Below are 15,608 nucleotides of genomic sequence, written 5' to 3'. Positions count from 1 at the left end.
ACACTTCCGGGGTCGCGAGAGCTGGTACTGCTATCTACGGCGTGCCACCTTGAGGCCCGGCGGCGGCGGAGCAAGAAGAGTGGGAGGAGGGGCGGCCGGGGCTTGGGCCGTCCGCAGTTCCAGGTGAGGACCTTCTGCGAGCTCTGGTCGCTGAGGGAGAGGGAAGGTGAAGGGGCTGCTCGCCTACTGCCTTCCCTGCGCCTGTTGGTTTCCATGGATACGGAAGTAACAGTTGAAGGGGGCGGAGCATCGGAGTGTGCAGGGTATCTCTCCCCCCCCGCTGCCCTCGCCCTCTCTTTTCCTTTTCTTGATCTTCAGCTGGCCTCCTTCAACCCGGCCACCTAGTTACAAGGCTGAAGTCGGTTCCCAGATTCCAGGTTTTCAGTCTCCTCTGTATATGCGCACAGCTCCTCTACTTTTATTTTCTTGCGAGGTTTGTGTGCCTTTTAACAGCTTCTTGACAGGCAAGTTACGATGTAGTTACCTCTTTCCCCAGAATGGAGATGCACTGATGGGGAAAGGACAGCAGCGGAATTTGGGCCTCTTGTGCCACTGACAAATAGAGGATCCCTTCCAGAAAAGGAAAGGTGGTAACCCCACACCAGTTCATATGCAACCCCTTATCCTAATCTCACACTGATGTGGCTCCAAAATGTCGTGGAAGATCTGCCGCTCCTTCTCCCACCCCCGCCCCACTATTAGTGCACATAATTTGCCAACAGACACGTTCCTTGAGCGCATAGCTACCAGTTCTGTAAAACAAATTAGGCTATTTTAAAAGAAGAAAGGGTGAAACATTTATGTAAGAACGTGTCAGTTCCATATCTTCTAGTATCTAAGAATAAAAGCTGGGAGACATTACATTAAATCAGAGGTAGGCAACGTGGGGCCCATAGGCACCAGTGTGTCCCCCAGGTACTTTTCTTGGCAGTAGGTGAGGTGCCTTATCCCTCCCACTTTAAAACAAAGAAAAAGAAATTAACATTTTCTTACCAGCGGCTGGGATTGCTTCAAAGCAAAGTAAGGGCCTCCAGTTGCTGCCACCTTCATTTCCCATGAATCTCTCTGGGCCACAATTCATAAACATGTCATAGGAAATGAAGATGGTAGGCCAATACTTTCCTCTACAGTGGGCCCAGCCACCAAGAAAAGGGGAGGGGGAGAAAAAAGGACCTCTGTCACTTCTGTCTGGTAAGCTCAGTGGGCTAAAGCGAGCAGCGAAGGGCCAGAGAGAGCAGGTGGGCAGCTAGGAAGGCCAGCAAGAAGCCAGCATGGGAGGTGGGGCCAAGGAAGCTAGCGGGGAGGGGGAGAGCAGCAGAAAGCCAGCAGACACTGGGAGCCAGCTGAGAGGTTGGGGAGTGTTGTGAGTGTGTATGTCGGTGGGAGCAATCCTATGTCTCTTAGATAGTGTCTGGGGAACATAAGATGTTTCGGTTTCTGGGCTCAGAGGTCAGAACTAGGGCTCTGACCTCGGAGCCCAGAAACTGCACCCCCTACTGCCTCCCCCGGCCCATCATAGCCCGTGTGGTTCTCTATGCACCAGCTACATGTGTGGAGATGGCGAAAAGGGGGCGGTCCCAGGGGCAGTGGGGAGACCATGGAAACCTCTCTCCCTTACTGCTCCAAAGCGCTCCAGCTAGACAGGTGAAATTGCCTGTCTAGCCAAAAATGCAGGGTGGCTGGAACACGCAGGCGAGGATTGCCTCCATGCTCCAGCCGCCCTGCACTGGATAGTCAGCCTTCAAGTTCAGAGGCTGATGATTATCTCCTTAGGATTGTGCCCTAAATGGATGGCGTCTGCACAAGTGTGACAAAGCAAGAGGGGGAGAGAAGGAATTGCCTGGGGGGGGGGGGTTCCTGAAAAAGTATGTTTTTTTGTGTGCTTGCAGTGAGAAGAAGGGAGGTGAGTGTGCGTGTGTGTGTGAGACACACACACACACACACACACATGCAATGGAGGCATGTGATGTGTCTGTATGCATGTGTTGGCTGGCAAGGAGTGCGGGAGGAAATAAGAGTTTACCGCCTGTGAAATAGATCTGTGTTGGCGCTGAACACTGTGGGTTCAAAGGAGTGTTGAGTCTGAGATGCAACGTCTGCCTTGTGCTCAGTCCTTTGGGCAGGTTACTTGTCCTTTGAGACTACCCATGCCTCCCATAGCAGCCATTTTGTGATGGTGCCCAGGAAAGTTTCTCAAATTCCCAGATGTGCCCATAGGCCCCACAATATTGCATCCCCCTGTATTAAATGAACTAGAATTAGTAAATAAGCTACTTTCAAGTAGGAGCCCACTACACTCTTTTTAACGTGTTTTGACTTCTTTTTTAACCAAAATGTTTTGGGGGTGAGGGAGGATTGGGAAGGAAGGTTCAAATATTTTAGAGAGAGACAGGGGAAGATTAATTATTATTGCTCTATACCCAGTAGTTAATTTCTGGGGATAAAAAAGATGGAAATCCAATACAAACCCTTGAACTAGACAGCTTGCTCCTTGGTTTAAGGGTGGAGTAAATGTAGACTAGGAGGCCCAAGTTTAGCAGCTATAAATCAGGGGTGCAGAATCTGTGGCCCTCCCAATGTTGTTGGACTGCAGCTCCTATCAGCCCTGCTCAGTCCCCACCCCTGCTGTAATTAAGAAAAGTGGCATATAAACTCTGTATATGCTCAGAGGGCTTCTTTATTTAGTGTTGCTTTTCATGTTTCATGGTACAGAACTACCAGGGAAATAGGCTGCCAGATGGAGCTTGCATTTTCTGAGGGTGAGTCCTGGCTTAAATTAAGAACGACATGTACCCTTTTATAAAGACATCTCATATGGAGAGGGTTCCCAGAATATCGCTGCTGCCTTCAGATGCAGTGGCGGATGCTGTCTAGTTGTCAGTGTTAAAGTAAGATTTAACTGCCCATTCAGTCAGCTTTTGTATATGGAATGTGGTGGAGGGTGTGGGGGACAGTTTTTCCCTCCGCCTTGGGCAACATTGTGTCTTGGGTCAGCCCTGGGTTTGACCTAGGTCTGTGTGCTTTTGCAGAAATGGTTCTGCTCCATGTGAAGCATGGCGATGAGAGCCAATTCCTGCTGGAGACAATGGGCAGCGTTTCCATCGAAGATTTAACACGGGAAGTGGCCAAGATCTACAATGGAAGGCTCAAAGTTCAGCGTATTTGCGCAGGTGCCAAATTACCGTATTAAATTGCCTTTTCTCCCCAAACCCTCTCAAGGAAATTGAGCACTTTCCTTCTGTCTTAACATACACCCTTGCGAATATAGACATGCTGCTCCTTTTGTTGATAAGTGAGACCCTTTCAGTCTTTTTATGGCTCAGTCGTATGAGCCACTGTACCAAGCTCCCATGATTCTGGATAAGGATTCTGAATGTTGGAGACAATTCTCCCTGTTGCTGGCTCTACCAACCAGTGCAGTAGTTTCTTGTGGCAGTGAGTCCTTCCTAGACTGCATGGCCTAGTTCTGCCATGCAAAGGTTAATATGCCTGATGACACTGATAGGCTGCCGAGTTATGCTAACTTTGAGGTTTCTTTCAGTCTGGTGTTGACTGCTATTTATTTTCAAATGGAAGCATTCTAATGGTTCTTGAATATCCATGTAGGAGTCGACTATGAAGGTGTAATAATCTTTTTAAACATGACTGTGTGATATAAAATAAGCTTATGTTCTAATGCTACCACAGTGCTCAGTTTTTGTACTTCTGGTTTTTAGACATCTCTACTGAATAGGCCATTACAGAGCATCTGACATAACATTAGCTTCTTGACCTATTTTCTTACATTTTTATAGAAATGGAATCATTGGCAGAACATGGTATTTTCTTACCTCCTAACATGCAAGGTCTGACAGATGAACAGATTGAAGAGCTGAAGCTGAAGGATGAATGGGCAGAAAAATGTATTCCCAGTGGTGGAAGCGTCTTTAAAAAAGATGAAATTGGAAGGAGAAATGGTCATGGTAAATAAATAAATGTAGCTTAAGCATGCATATCTTTCTGTATATAAATAGTCAGGGCAGGGTTTTATAAAGAACATATTTGGTATTTTGATAATTGCATACTTTTGCATCTTGAATGGTGAACATAAGTTACGGAAATAATACTAGTTATTTCCTCTTTGTCATCAAACTTATATCTTTGCATGCATATAACATATATACTCTGGGCCTTTCTGCACGATCAAAAAAAGTGTGCCCCAAATATTTGTTATGCCCAACACTATACTCTGGCCTGCCTCAATCTAGTGTCAGAAGCACAATATATGTTACCTGCCTGCGTTTGCATTCATCATGACAGTGGGTTGGATTCAGATTTCGGCATGTGCAGCTGGGCTGACAGAAAATAACTTGCCCTGAAAATGCTACACAGAGGGCCAGGGGACCTTGCTGAATGGGATCAGCTATGGTGCAGTGGAGAGGTGGGAGATCTCTGAAAATCAGGCAAAGCCCTTCTGACAGATCCTGGATCCAACCCAGTATATTTCCTGCAGCAACTGGCTACCCTCTCATACCACCCCCCACCCCCACTCACACATTTGTTGATTAGGACCAGCCTGCCCATTAGAAACTCTAGTAAGTGCCCCCTTGTCTGGAATGCCTCTGCTGCCTTTCTTTCCTTGGCTTTGTTCTTGCTCTCTCCTTCCTCCAGCGCTCTTGTCAGCAGTGTTGGTGCTGCTTTGCTTGTTTGAACAGAAACCCTCTACATTTTACTCAGGAGCAAGCGCTACTGAGCACAGTGGGACTTTCTCCTGAGTAAATGTGTATAAGAACTGTGTATAAGAGAGCCAGTGTGTATAAGAGAGCCAGTGTGGTTTAGTGGTGAGAGTGTTGGATTGGGAGCCGGGAGATCCGGGTTCTAGTCCCCACTCGGCCATGGAAGCTCACTGGGTGACTTTGGGCCAGCCACACACTCTCAGCCCAACCTACCTCACAGGGTTGTTGTTGTGAGGATAAAATGGAGAGGAGGAGGATAATGTAAGCCGCCTTGGGTTCCTTGCAAGAGGAAAAAAGGCGGGATATAAATGCAATAAATAAATAATAATTAATAACTGATTGCACATCCCCCTTTTCATTTTCTTTTCTGGTTAAAAAGCTCTGCTGTCATTGCCCAAGCTGCTGGTTAGCTGCAAAATGCTATTGTTGAATGAATATCCATTGGATACAGCTAGGTCCAAATGTTGCTGGTCTCTGTCAGGGGTGATAGAAATGGACTTCCCTCCCCATTCTCCAGTCATGTTATTGGAAAGAGGGACCATCTGAAATTTTCTTGGATGCTGCATGAGAAATTTTCGGTAGCAAAGTATTTTATTTCTGTTCAGTTAGCTCTCAAGACTCTCCCTGTGTGATGGGCGCTCCTGGCTGCCTCCACCCTCTCTAACTGGGTATGAAAGCTGGCAGCTGGGATACACTTGCTAGGACTGGGGAGATACAGATTCAAATCTCCACTCAGCTTTGAAATTTTGGGCCAGTCACACATTCCATCTAACCTTTCTGAAGAGGATGGAGTTGTACAAGCATTAAGTCCAGAGTCTATAATTGCCTAACTACACCACTGGGGTCTCTATAAGTTTAATAGGTTTATAATAGTATAAGCTTTGATGATACCTGGCTTTTGACTTGGAGGCATTTCCAGTGGCATCTCTTAATGCAAAAACATCGGGCAGTATCCTATGCTGTCCATGTGCTAGTGGGACTCAGTGCACTTCCTGAAGCTTTTGGAAAGAGTGTAAACGCTCATTTCTGGAACGGGGCAGATCAGCAGAGCTCACAAAAGTGAGTTCTGCCGACTTGTCCTGGTCTGGAAACAAGCATTTCCAAGGCTGCTTTTGAATGCACTAGTTTCTGTTGCGCTAGCAGTGAATCCTGCAGGCGCAACAGAACTAGCGAAGGCACAGTGGCAGTATAGAATACTGCCCACTGGCTTTTTCAAACAGCCTGACTGTTTATAAGATGTCATGTGGTAATAAATGCACCTTTCTTATTTTAAGCTCCAAATGAAAAAATGAAACAGGTTTTGAAAGCAACAGTAGAAGAAGCTAAGGCACTAATATCTGAGGTAAGATATTTGTCTTCTTAGTATGAAATATGAGACATTTAATTGACACTTCTTAATTTGGACATAATGACTATTAGCACTTCTGTTTTGTCAGAAGCAGTTGTTTCAGGAGTAAAGTGACTTATATATTCAAAGGAACAACTGATGGTCAGACCCCAAGAGTCTGTGCTAACAGTTGTAGCTGGAGCAGTGTAGCATTGCAAGCCATCCAAAGATTATCAGCCCATGGCTTGGGAAAATGGTGGTTATCTAGAAATACCCTTAAGAGCTCCGCAGCTGCTATTGACTCCTGTATATTTTAAGTTTCTTTGGAATAACTGTGTAAAAGAAAACAGATTGCAGATGCTATAGTACCTGAATATGTTTTATTTCAAGCTAAACCCCACCAGATCCGTCCACTTAATTTGGCATTAACCTTTTAATTTGGCATTAACCTTTTTGTTGTCAAAGTATGAACACCAGTTAGTAATAGCGAAAACATAAACATTTGTACACTTGAGTTTTATTAAGGCCGAATTAGCTGTGATTCAGGAGATTCGTGATTGATGTTCCTATGTCTGACCTCTCCTCCACAGAAATAACTTTTCCCAATCAAAATTGTCTCAAAGCTACGGAAGAAATAATACAGGTCTTGTCCACGAGGAGTCTCCCTCTTTCCAGTTTCCTACTTGGATCTAATTTTTTGGATGAGGGTGATTTCTTTTTATAAGAATCCCACTAAAACATAAAATGTAAATCTGCAAGTACCATTGATTTCAGTAGGAAAACTAAACAGGTGCTCAGTTTGTCCCCAGCAGACGTCAAAGGACTTTTAATTTGCTTAGCTCTGAGTAGATCATGGTGCTCATTTTTACTAATATAGAAAGTAATTTTTTAATTGTATAACTCTGGAAAAAATAGTAAACAAAAGTGATCCCATATCCAGTTTTGTGCTGACTACAAACCTGGTTGTTATACATATATGGCACAGCTATTTTAAATGGAATCTTTTGTAAGAGATCTCATTTCTACGTGGCCAATCTAAACTGCTCTACTGCTCTATAAGGACAGTAAGACAAACATTTACATGCTGGTGCTTAAGCGAAGCATACTTCATTACTTGGCTTTACTCAGATATCATGCTGAGTCACATTGTGGGCTGAAAGGAAAACATTGTTTTTCTCTGTGCTTTATAAGTTTGATAAATGAAATGGCTTCTGTCTGTATTGCAGAAACAAATGCAAGCCAATGTGTGTGTTAATACTGATATGGTGAAAGATGCGCTGGACCAGCTCCGTGGAGCTGTAATGATTGTTTATCCAATGGGACTCCCTCCATATGACCCAATTAAATTGGAGTTTGAAGATAAAGAAGATCTGTCAGGAACTCAAGTAATAATTTCACTCGGGTTACATGGTTTCTAGCTTTAAAAATGCTACCCTTTCAAGAATGAAATGTTTGAGGCTTCTGTAGAACATGTATTTATTATTCATGTATGTATTTTATTTTTTTCAGGGTTCCAGAACCTCAGGCCCTGGGACCAAATCTGTTCCTCGAGGGGTCCCCAAAAGGCCATGCCCTTCCCCCAACCACTGATCATTTGCTAGCTCCTTGGCATTTGTGCAGTTTATTCCCCATTCTAAAATGCTGTAACACCTCTCTTAAGGCTTCGTTACTGGCAGAAAGTGGTATAAGCCAAAATATGCTGGTATTTGTGGCTTTGTCCCCTTTGCTTTTGGCCTCGCCCATCACTGGAATGTGGCCCCTAAGCCCTTCTCCAAAATGGAAGCCCATGGGCTGAAAGAGGTTCAACACCCTTGATTTATATATTCCTTCATCCCAAAGGCTCTGAGTGGCTTATACAACTACATACATTTACATTCAAAATGGTTTTCCCCCTTGCCGATGTTTTTGGGAGGTAGCGGGGCAACCTCCCAGCAGCATTGCTACTTCTGGTTGGTGACTGGGGCCAGAGTCCCCTTCTCCTTGCTTCTGCACGACAGAGCAACTGACCATTTCTATAGAATTGTTTTTTGGAAGGCAGGGGAAGCAGGCTTACATCCTAATGATGTCAGCTTTGTGAAAATTCAGCAAACTAACATTTATTAGAAATCATGACATTCCTTTAACTTACCATTTAGCTGATTTTTAGGATAGCAATTATTTTAAGAATCCATCTTAAAAACATGTATCGTATGTGGTTATTAGACATAAATGCTGAAGTCTGTATTGAAGAAACTGTTGTTGCATTACACTGAAATGAATAGAAAAGTTAGCAAGAATTTGGTGAATTCGTTAGAATTAGCTTCCCATCACAACGAAACCAGAGTACCCTTAAACCCCACTCTTTGTCATCTTGCATAATCAGTCACCTGTAAGGAAAGCTCACCCCATGGACAATGGTAATGTTATACTTTAAGTGTAAGCTCATGATGCAAAAGGAAAAGAAGTGAGGCTACACCCTTACCTCCATAGTAGTGGAGGTACTTACCACCCCGCCAATATTTGATGTACACACTCTTTTTGAAAAGCGCGTACTCCGCTGCACCAGCCACAGATGTTGCATCCCTGTTTTTGTTTGTTTTGTTGCTGTTATTAAAAGGAGGCAAACAGTCTTTTCTGTTCTCTTGCCATTCTGTTTGTTCAGTTGACCTGTTTGGCGGTAGGGCGTACATAGTGCTGTCAGACAAGTTGCTCCTGCTCCTCCCTAAAAGGAAACTACAAGCTCTAAGCTGTATATTTGTTGTGGAAAACCCTTTGCACTGAATGGCTTCATCTGTCATAGGCTGCCCTTGAGATTATTGAGGAACCTGAGGCACAACTGTGGTGGGCAGCAAAGCAGTTGAAAAGGACAAACCAGCTTTCCAGCTATGTGGGCAAAAATGAGAAAACCAAAATTATTGTCAAGATACAGAAAGTAAGTACAACTCCTAGTCTTTTTATGGAGTTCTATATTGATTGGCCTGGTTCACACATCACAACAAACCAGCTTTTTTTTAAAAAAACCTGTGGTTGTTGAGAATTGAGCGAGAATAAGCAAGCATGATGGCTGCTGCCACCTGATTAGCCCCTCCCGCTTACAGGGGGAGCAGACAACCCAGGGCCGCTCCATTGTGTGCAAATTGGAACTGTGGGTTGTTGCGGGAGAGGCAACCCAGAGTTGGAACCCTATAGTACCGGTATATTTTTTTTAAGAACCTGGGTTTTTGTGACATGCAAACCAGGCCAGTGTCTAAGGCTGTGTCCAGAACCAGCGCTCTTGCCATATTTCATTACATTTCCATTCTCTCTCACTGTCCCAGAACAATTGTTCAGGAATTTGTCATTTTTATTCTCTTATATGGCACCCTGTGCGGTTGCCCATCTTTTTTGTGGAGCTCCTTGTGCTTCATCTCAAGTTGGTTTTGAAATGCCTGAGGCTTTTTTTGAATGGATCACTGGGTGACTGTAAGAAAATAGAATGAAATAGAAAAGACAGGTCTCCACTTACCAAGACGCTTTTGGAGAATCTCTTATGTGTATGCAAGACAGTTTTGCTTAGCTATTGTGTACAGGATGCTTGTGCATCCACCCATAGAATTGTACAAATGAGGATTTTGTTTTTCTGCTGCTGCTTGTGGTCTCCTGGATTCTGGCCTTTATTTCAGAATATCAAAATGCCATCATTGTTGTGGGTGAGGTATGTGGGGAGGCAGGGCTCATGAAGGAGGGGCCATAGCTCAGTGGTCCCATGTTTAATCCCCAGCATCTCCTGGTATGGCTAGGAAAGAATCTTGCCTGAAATCCTGGAGACCTGCTGCCAGTCAGTATCAACAATACCGGGCTAGATGGACTAACAGTCTGACAGTGTAAGGCTGCTTCCTGTGTACTGCACAAATACTAAGATCTGTGCAGGCAAGACGCCTTGCACCCTCCGGTAAGGTCGCTGTCAGCTAGGCTTGGTTACCCTGTGTCAGTAGTGGAGGGGCACCTTGCCACAGCATTGTCCCCAAGTGCAGCAGTGTTCCCCACAGTAGTGAATACTGTTTGTGCTACTCTTCGCTTACATAGTGGGAAATGAGGGGTGCCTTCTAGGACACTTTGGATTAGTGTAACACACTCTCCATGGGGCTGCCTTCAAAAACTGTTCAGAAACCTCAGCTGGTCCAAAATGCTGCAGCCAGACTGTTGACTGGGGCTGGTTACAGGGGGGAGCATGTGACTCCCTTGCTACAGCAGCTTCACTGGCTAGATGGCCTTCTCCCATATGAGCCTGCCCAGTTCTTAAGATCTTCTGGAGAGGCCCTTCTTTTCAGACCAATGTGTTCAGAGGCGCATTTGGTGACAACAACACTAAAAAGGGCCTTTTCAGTGGCTACTCCCTGGCTGTGGAACTCCCTGATGATGAGGGAGGCTAGGTTCACTCCCTCTCTGCAGCCCTTCCACTGGCAAGCAAAGAGCATTTTATTAAGCAGGTCTGTTGGGCTGCAGGCTGCTTTTACTCTGTTACTGTTGTGATTTTAATTGTGTTTAATGTATTTGTTTTATTATTGCTTTTATCAAGTTTAATTAGTGATTGTTAGCTGCCTTGAGTGCCATTTTTGATAGAAAGGCAGAGTATAAGTCAAATAAATAAATAGGACTCCCCTTGTCTCTATCCTGGGAATACAGGTTGTTCATATCTGTGTAACGCCATTTGGATTTCTCTGTGTGTGTGTGTGTGTGTGTGTATCACACTAGAGCATGACAGTGCTGTGAACTTTTATGTCATGCGACTTGTAACATTAGTCTGTTGTCAGGATCATTACAGAATAAAGTGTACTATTTTATTTCTCCAGAAAGGACAAGGAGCCCCAGCCCGTGAGCCTGTCATAAGTAATGAAGAACACAAACAGATGATTCTTTTCTATCACAGAAGGCAAGAGGAACTCAAGGTATCAAGTGTGGTTGCAATATTTATACTGTAGAAAACAAGATGGCTAAACATTTTTGAAATTTATAACACATTTTCTTTGCTAATTCTTTTTGCAGAAATTAGAAGAAAATGATGATGATTCATTTTTAGATTCTGAATGGGCTGACAGTCAAGCCTTGAAAAGACAGTTTCATGGTGTAAAGGACATTAAATGGAGACCAAAATGAAGCTATTTAAACAGATTTTTTTTTCTTTTTGCAAGATAAATTGACTCACTGAGTTATACTGGCAACATGGATGCAAATCTTCTCATTATATTTGTGTGAAATACTAAATTCTAGGTCTGTAGAAGAGATTGATTGTTGTTTTGTTGCAAAATATTTTCATCCTCATATGTACAACTACCCTTTAGAAGTAGAACCATATGGTTTACATTGTATTTTGAAAATCTGTGTTAATAGGCTTACAGAGCAGATGTTTACATTTTAAACTAGTTCACTTAACATAGCTATCATATTATTAAATAGCTTGTCCTCATTCTACAGTTGTCTTTCTGTTTCTGTTTTTTGTATTCAGAATGGCATAACCTACTTTAAAAGGGAACACACTTCTTTTTTAATGTAGACCATGGTTGCAACCGGGGATTCAAAATGTTGCCTGTAGATTGACACAGGAGACAATCTTTTGCGGAAAAACTTCTGCAGACTTCTTTCTCTACCCCCTGAAGAAGGCCTAAGAATAAGAAAAAGGCTGAAATGTGTTGGGCTCCCTACAGTAATTTTTTTTTTTTTTTGCATCCTGAGAACCTGTTCCTCTTCTTTGTGATTTACTTTGGATGCTCACCTCCTTCTGTTTTCTTGGTTTCCAGAGTTCAGCCATACATATTCTTCAAAATTAGATGAAAATTTAAAATATGGTTGAAAGAGTGCTTTTATCAGACACAGTCCAGTGGGCAGCCAGGCACATGAAGAGTTGAGAGCAGCTGGGTAGATCTGCTGTGATACAGTCCCAGCATGTTGTCACATGTAAAACTACCACCATGCCATGGCTGAATTATGCTGTTCCTTGCCTGACAAGGACCGTCTCTTCCCCTCCATATACACACACATGCATATACTTGAGCTTGCAGCACTCATGCATGGGGGGGGGGGGGGATCTGCATGACCACAACTCAGCTGCCAGCAGGGCCGGGGACACATACCAAGGCAACTGTCATCAGTGGGCAACTGTTGTGTGGGTACCAGGGAGACCTTATGCTCTTAATGGCCTACAGACATCCCAGGCATCTGAGCAGCCACAGTGATGACAACAGGCATTGCTAGTTATCTCTCAATCTAACCTACCTTATCAATTTGGGAAGATAAAATGAGGCAGGGAGAAATTATGGGTAGTATCCAGCACTGCTGCTCCACTTATGCCATTGACTTAGCACTAGCTTAAGCAATCTCTAGTTCTATGCCAATAGCATAAGCTGGCATGACTGGTTTCTTTAGAAAACCCATCACGCCAGCTTACAATAGTGGCGTAGCACTTATTACATTTCTATACTGCTCCATAGCCAAAGTTCTCAGGGCGGTTTACAAAGTTTAAAAACTTTAAAAATACAATATGAAAAAATTAGGGTGCAATCCCATGGCCTCTAGACAGCGGCTAGAAGGCCATAGGATTTTTTGGGAACTGACCTCGGAGCCTGCACTCTTGAGGTTGGTTCCCAGAAAACTGCCTCCCCACCCCCACCACCTTCTAGGCAGTGCGGATTGTCCCAGACTCCGGGCTCAGAAAAGCAGCACGGAGCGGGAGGAGAGGGGGCATTCCTTAGTGGGAGACAGTGGAAGCGTTGTTGCAATGCTTCCTATGCATCAGCCGGCCAGCCCAACCCCACCCCGCCCCCACTCTAAACCACTCCAGCTAGACAGCTGAAGTCAGCCATCCAGCCAGTAATGCAGGGCAGCCAGAGCACAGAGGAGAAGATCCCCTCCACACTCCACCCGCCCTGCATTGGATAGGCGGTCATCTCCAAGTTCAGAGGCAGCCACCTATCTCGATAGGATTGCTCCCTTAAAAACATAACAAACACAGAGACAGTATACACAGAGCCAACATATATCTAAAAACAACTTTGAGAAATCAGCCAAACCTTAAAACAAATCCAGGATCAATTAAAACTCATCACATGCTGCCAAATGACTGGGAAAACAGAAAAGTCTTGACCTGACGCAAAAAAGAGAACAATGTTGGTGCCACGCAGGCCTCATCAAGGAGATCATTCCATAATTGGGGGCCACCACCAGGAAGGCCCTCTCCCTAGTTGCTGTCTTCTGAACCTTTCTCGGAATAGGCAGCCAGGGGAGGACCTTAGATGCTGAGTGTAGTGTATGGCTATGTTCGAGCTGGGAAAAGTGTTCTGTCAGGTATTGCAGTCCTGAGCCATGTAAGGCTTTATAGGTTAAAACCAGATTGCTGATGGCATAAGCGGAGCAGCAGCATTGGATGCTGCCCTATGTATGCTACCCTAAGCTCCTTAGTTAGAAATAAATAGTTGCTAGGGTACGTATGGCTACCCTTTCTAAGCCCTCAATCACTGAGGATGAGAGACTGGTCAGTGTCCTCTTCCTGGCAGCACGTAACCTATTCTGAACACATGAGGCATGATTGGACTCATTGACCTGGTTTACACAATCGTGGGTTAAATAAGCCATGGTGGTTTGCCTAAATCACCTGTACGGATGTGGCTTGTGTCATCCAAACCTGGGCAGCATGACCTGTTCAAGGGAGAAGAAACAACCCTAAAATAGCCCATGGGCTATTTGTGGGTTGTTTCTCCCTCCAACAAGCCATGCCACCCAGGTTCGGACAACACAACAAGCTATGCTCAGGCAGGTGATTTGGCAAATATGCCCGGCATGCATCATGGTTTAAACAAGCCACTGTGGCATGTTTAAACCACACTGATCATGCCAACCGGCCCATTCTGATGCCATTTGAAGATGAAGAAATTTCCTTGCAACCAACAACCTTTTTATTGTAGACTTGAGCAGAAGTAGAATGTCAATTGATATTTTAAAAAGTACTTTGAGTTCCATAAACTTAGAATTTGTTGTTCCAAATAACATCTTATCTCAAAGGCCACACCAGGAACTGCCTATATGGTCTGAGTGGATCTAGTGGATCTGGTTCCATGATGATAAAGGAACTTAGGGCACAATCCTATGGTCGCTAGGCAGTGGCTAGACGGCCATGGGATTTTTTGGTTTTCAGGAACCGACCCCGGAGCCAGCACTCCAAGGTTGGTTCCCAGAAAACCTCCTTCCTGCCCCCACCCCCACCACCTTGTAGGTGGTGTGGTTCGTCCCTGGCTGCTTGGAAGAGCAGCGTGAAGCAGGGGCAAAGGGGGTGTTCCTGGGGGCAGGGAGGGGCAGGGATGGCGGAAGCGCCGGTACAACGTTCCTATGTGCCATCCAGCCTTCCTCCCCACTCCCCCACCCCAGTCCTGGCCACTCCAGCTAGACAGCCAAACTTGGCCATCTAGCCACAAATGCGGGGTGGCTGGAGCGCAGAGGAGAAGATCCGCTCCACCTGCCATGCATTGGGTAGTCAGTTGCCTCCAAGTTCGGAGGTGGCCGACTATCCCCATAGGATTGCGCCCTTATTTACTTTTGTTACAAATGAAAGACGAGGAGAAACCATGAAGATTGATATCTTTGTTGAGATGTTTCCCAGATGGTTTTGATCAGGCTTAATGGATGCCGGAAAATATACTAACCATTGCAAATAATGCTTTCATTTCAGATTAACATTATTTTGACTTGTTCTGTTGGCTTGGAAGAATAAATAGCAAATGTTGGTTTGAAGCAGTTTTGTTCTTGGTTTTTCATAATAGTTCCAAAGTATCCTTGAAAGGGAATTATCAAGTACACCGAGAGAGAGCCTTGGTTATGTGCTTGTCTGCATTTTATCTTCTGGTAATAACAAGTATTGTGGATATCTGTTTTGGCCGTTTCTTATTATTCTTGTCCAACTTTTTATCTTGAAAACCTGCAATGAGATTTCATGGTCTCCTTAAGCAACTGATTTAATTTCTAAACTTCTCTTTATATTTAGCACATCCCCACCCCATGCTTAATCTAAATATATCTTCCTGTAATTTAAGCCCATTACATCTTGTCCTCTGTCTGGGGCAGGGAAAGAAAACCATTACTTCTTTCTGAAACTTGGTCACTGGGAATTATGGGAATTGTGGTCCAACACATGTAGAGGGCATCAGGTTGGGGAAGGCAGCTTTAATTTTGCTTCATAGGACTTTCCTTGCAGGTCCTTTATAATTTCCATAGGCTCTAAATCATACCATCATGGAATAGTAGAGTTGGAAGGGGCCTATAAGACCATTGAGTCCAGCCCCCTGCTCAATACAGGAATCGAAGTCAGAGCGTCCTGACAGATGGCTGTCCAGCCTCATCTTGAATGCCTCCTTACTAATTTGTCCACATGCTTAATTAAATGTGTTGATCAGAAGAGTATATCATGTTTGAGACAAACATTTTACTAGAGATTAGTTTCTATGAACTTCGCTTTTGTGCCATAGCATTGCACTGTTAGCTATCCATTATCTACCTGGCTGGACCTATATCTCTAGCTATCCCCCTTCTGTGTTCACAAGGGTCTTGTCAAACACTCTGGA

At 44.4% G+C, this 15,608-nt stretch overlaps 1 protein-coding gene across 4 annotated transcripts; it reads left to right on the top strand.

Moving 5' to 3' along the window:
• The first annotated feature begins 51 nt into the window (after window positions 1–51).
• CFAP298 (cilia and flagella associated protein 298) lies at window positions 52–11,470 on the top strand. Of its 4 annotated transcripts, none has more exons than XM_084843611.1 (8): window positions 52–123; window positions 3,030–3,170; window positions 3,795–3,962; window positions 5,990–6,057; window positions 7,269–7,427; window positions 8,822–8,953; window positions 10,854–10,949; window positions 11,047–11,470. In XM_084843611.1, the coding sequence occupies exons 2-8, from the start codon at window positions 3,032–3,034 to the stop codon at window positions 11,155–11,157; spliced, it is 873 nt and encodes a 290-aa protein (XP_084699737.1). In that variant the 5' UTR covers window positions 52–123; window positions 3,030–3,031; the 3' UTR covers window positions 11,158–11,470. The 4 variants fall into 4 exon arrangements, with proteins under 4 accessions (XP_084699737.1, XP_084699738.1, XP_084699736.1 ...); XM_084843610.1 differs by lacking the exon at window positions 52–123 and adding an exon at window positions 2,662–2,759; XM_084843612.1 differs by lacking the exon at window positions 3,030–3,170.
• Window positions 11,471–15,608: the final 4,138 nt, after the last annotated feature.

This window comes from Heloderma suspectum, chromosome 3 (genome assembly GCF_057233095.1).
Source record: "Heloderma suspectum isolate Gila_16-S chromosome 3, 16-S_ref, whole genome shotgun sequence".
Lineage (NCBI taxonomy): Eukaryota > Metazoa > Chordata > Lepidosauria > Squamata > Helodermatidae > Heloderma > Heloderma suspectum.
Note: the sequence above shows the minus strand (reverse complement) of the source record. Positions and strands in the feature narration are given on the sequence as shown.

Coding starts and splice junctions, on each gene's coding strand:
- CFAP298 (XM_084843609.1), top strand. CDS start 2,930: ATGTGGTGGAGGGTGTGGGGGACAGTTTTTCCCTCCGCCTTGGGCAAC. Junction 6,058..7,268: donor CTAAGGCACTAATATCTGAG/GTAAGATATTTG, acceptor TCTGTATTGCAG/AAACAAATGCAAGCCAATGT. Junction 10,950..11,046: donor GAAGGCAAGAGGAACTCAAG/GTATCAAGTGTG, acceptor TTCTTTTTGCAG/AAATTAGAAGAAAATGATGA.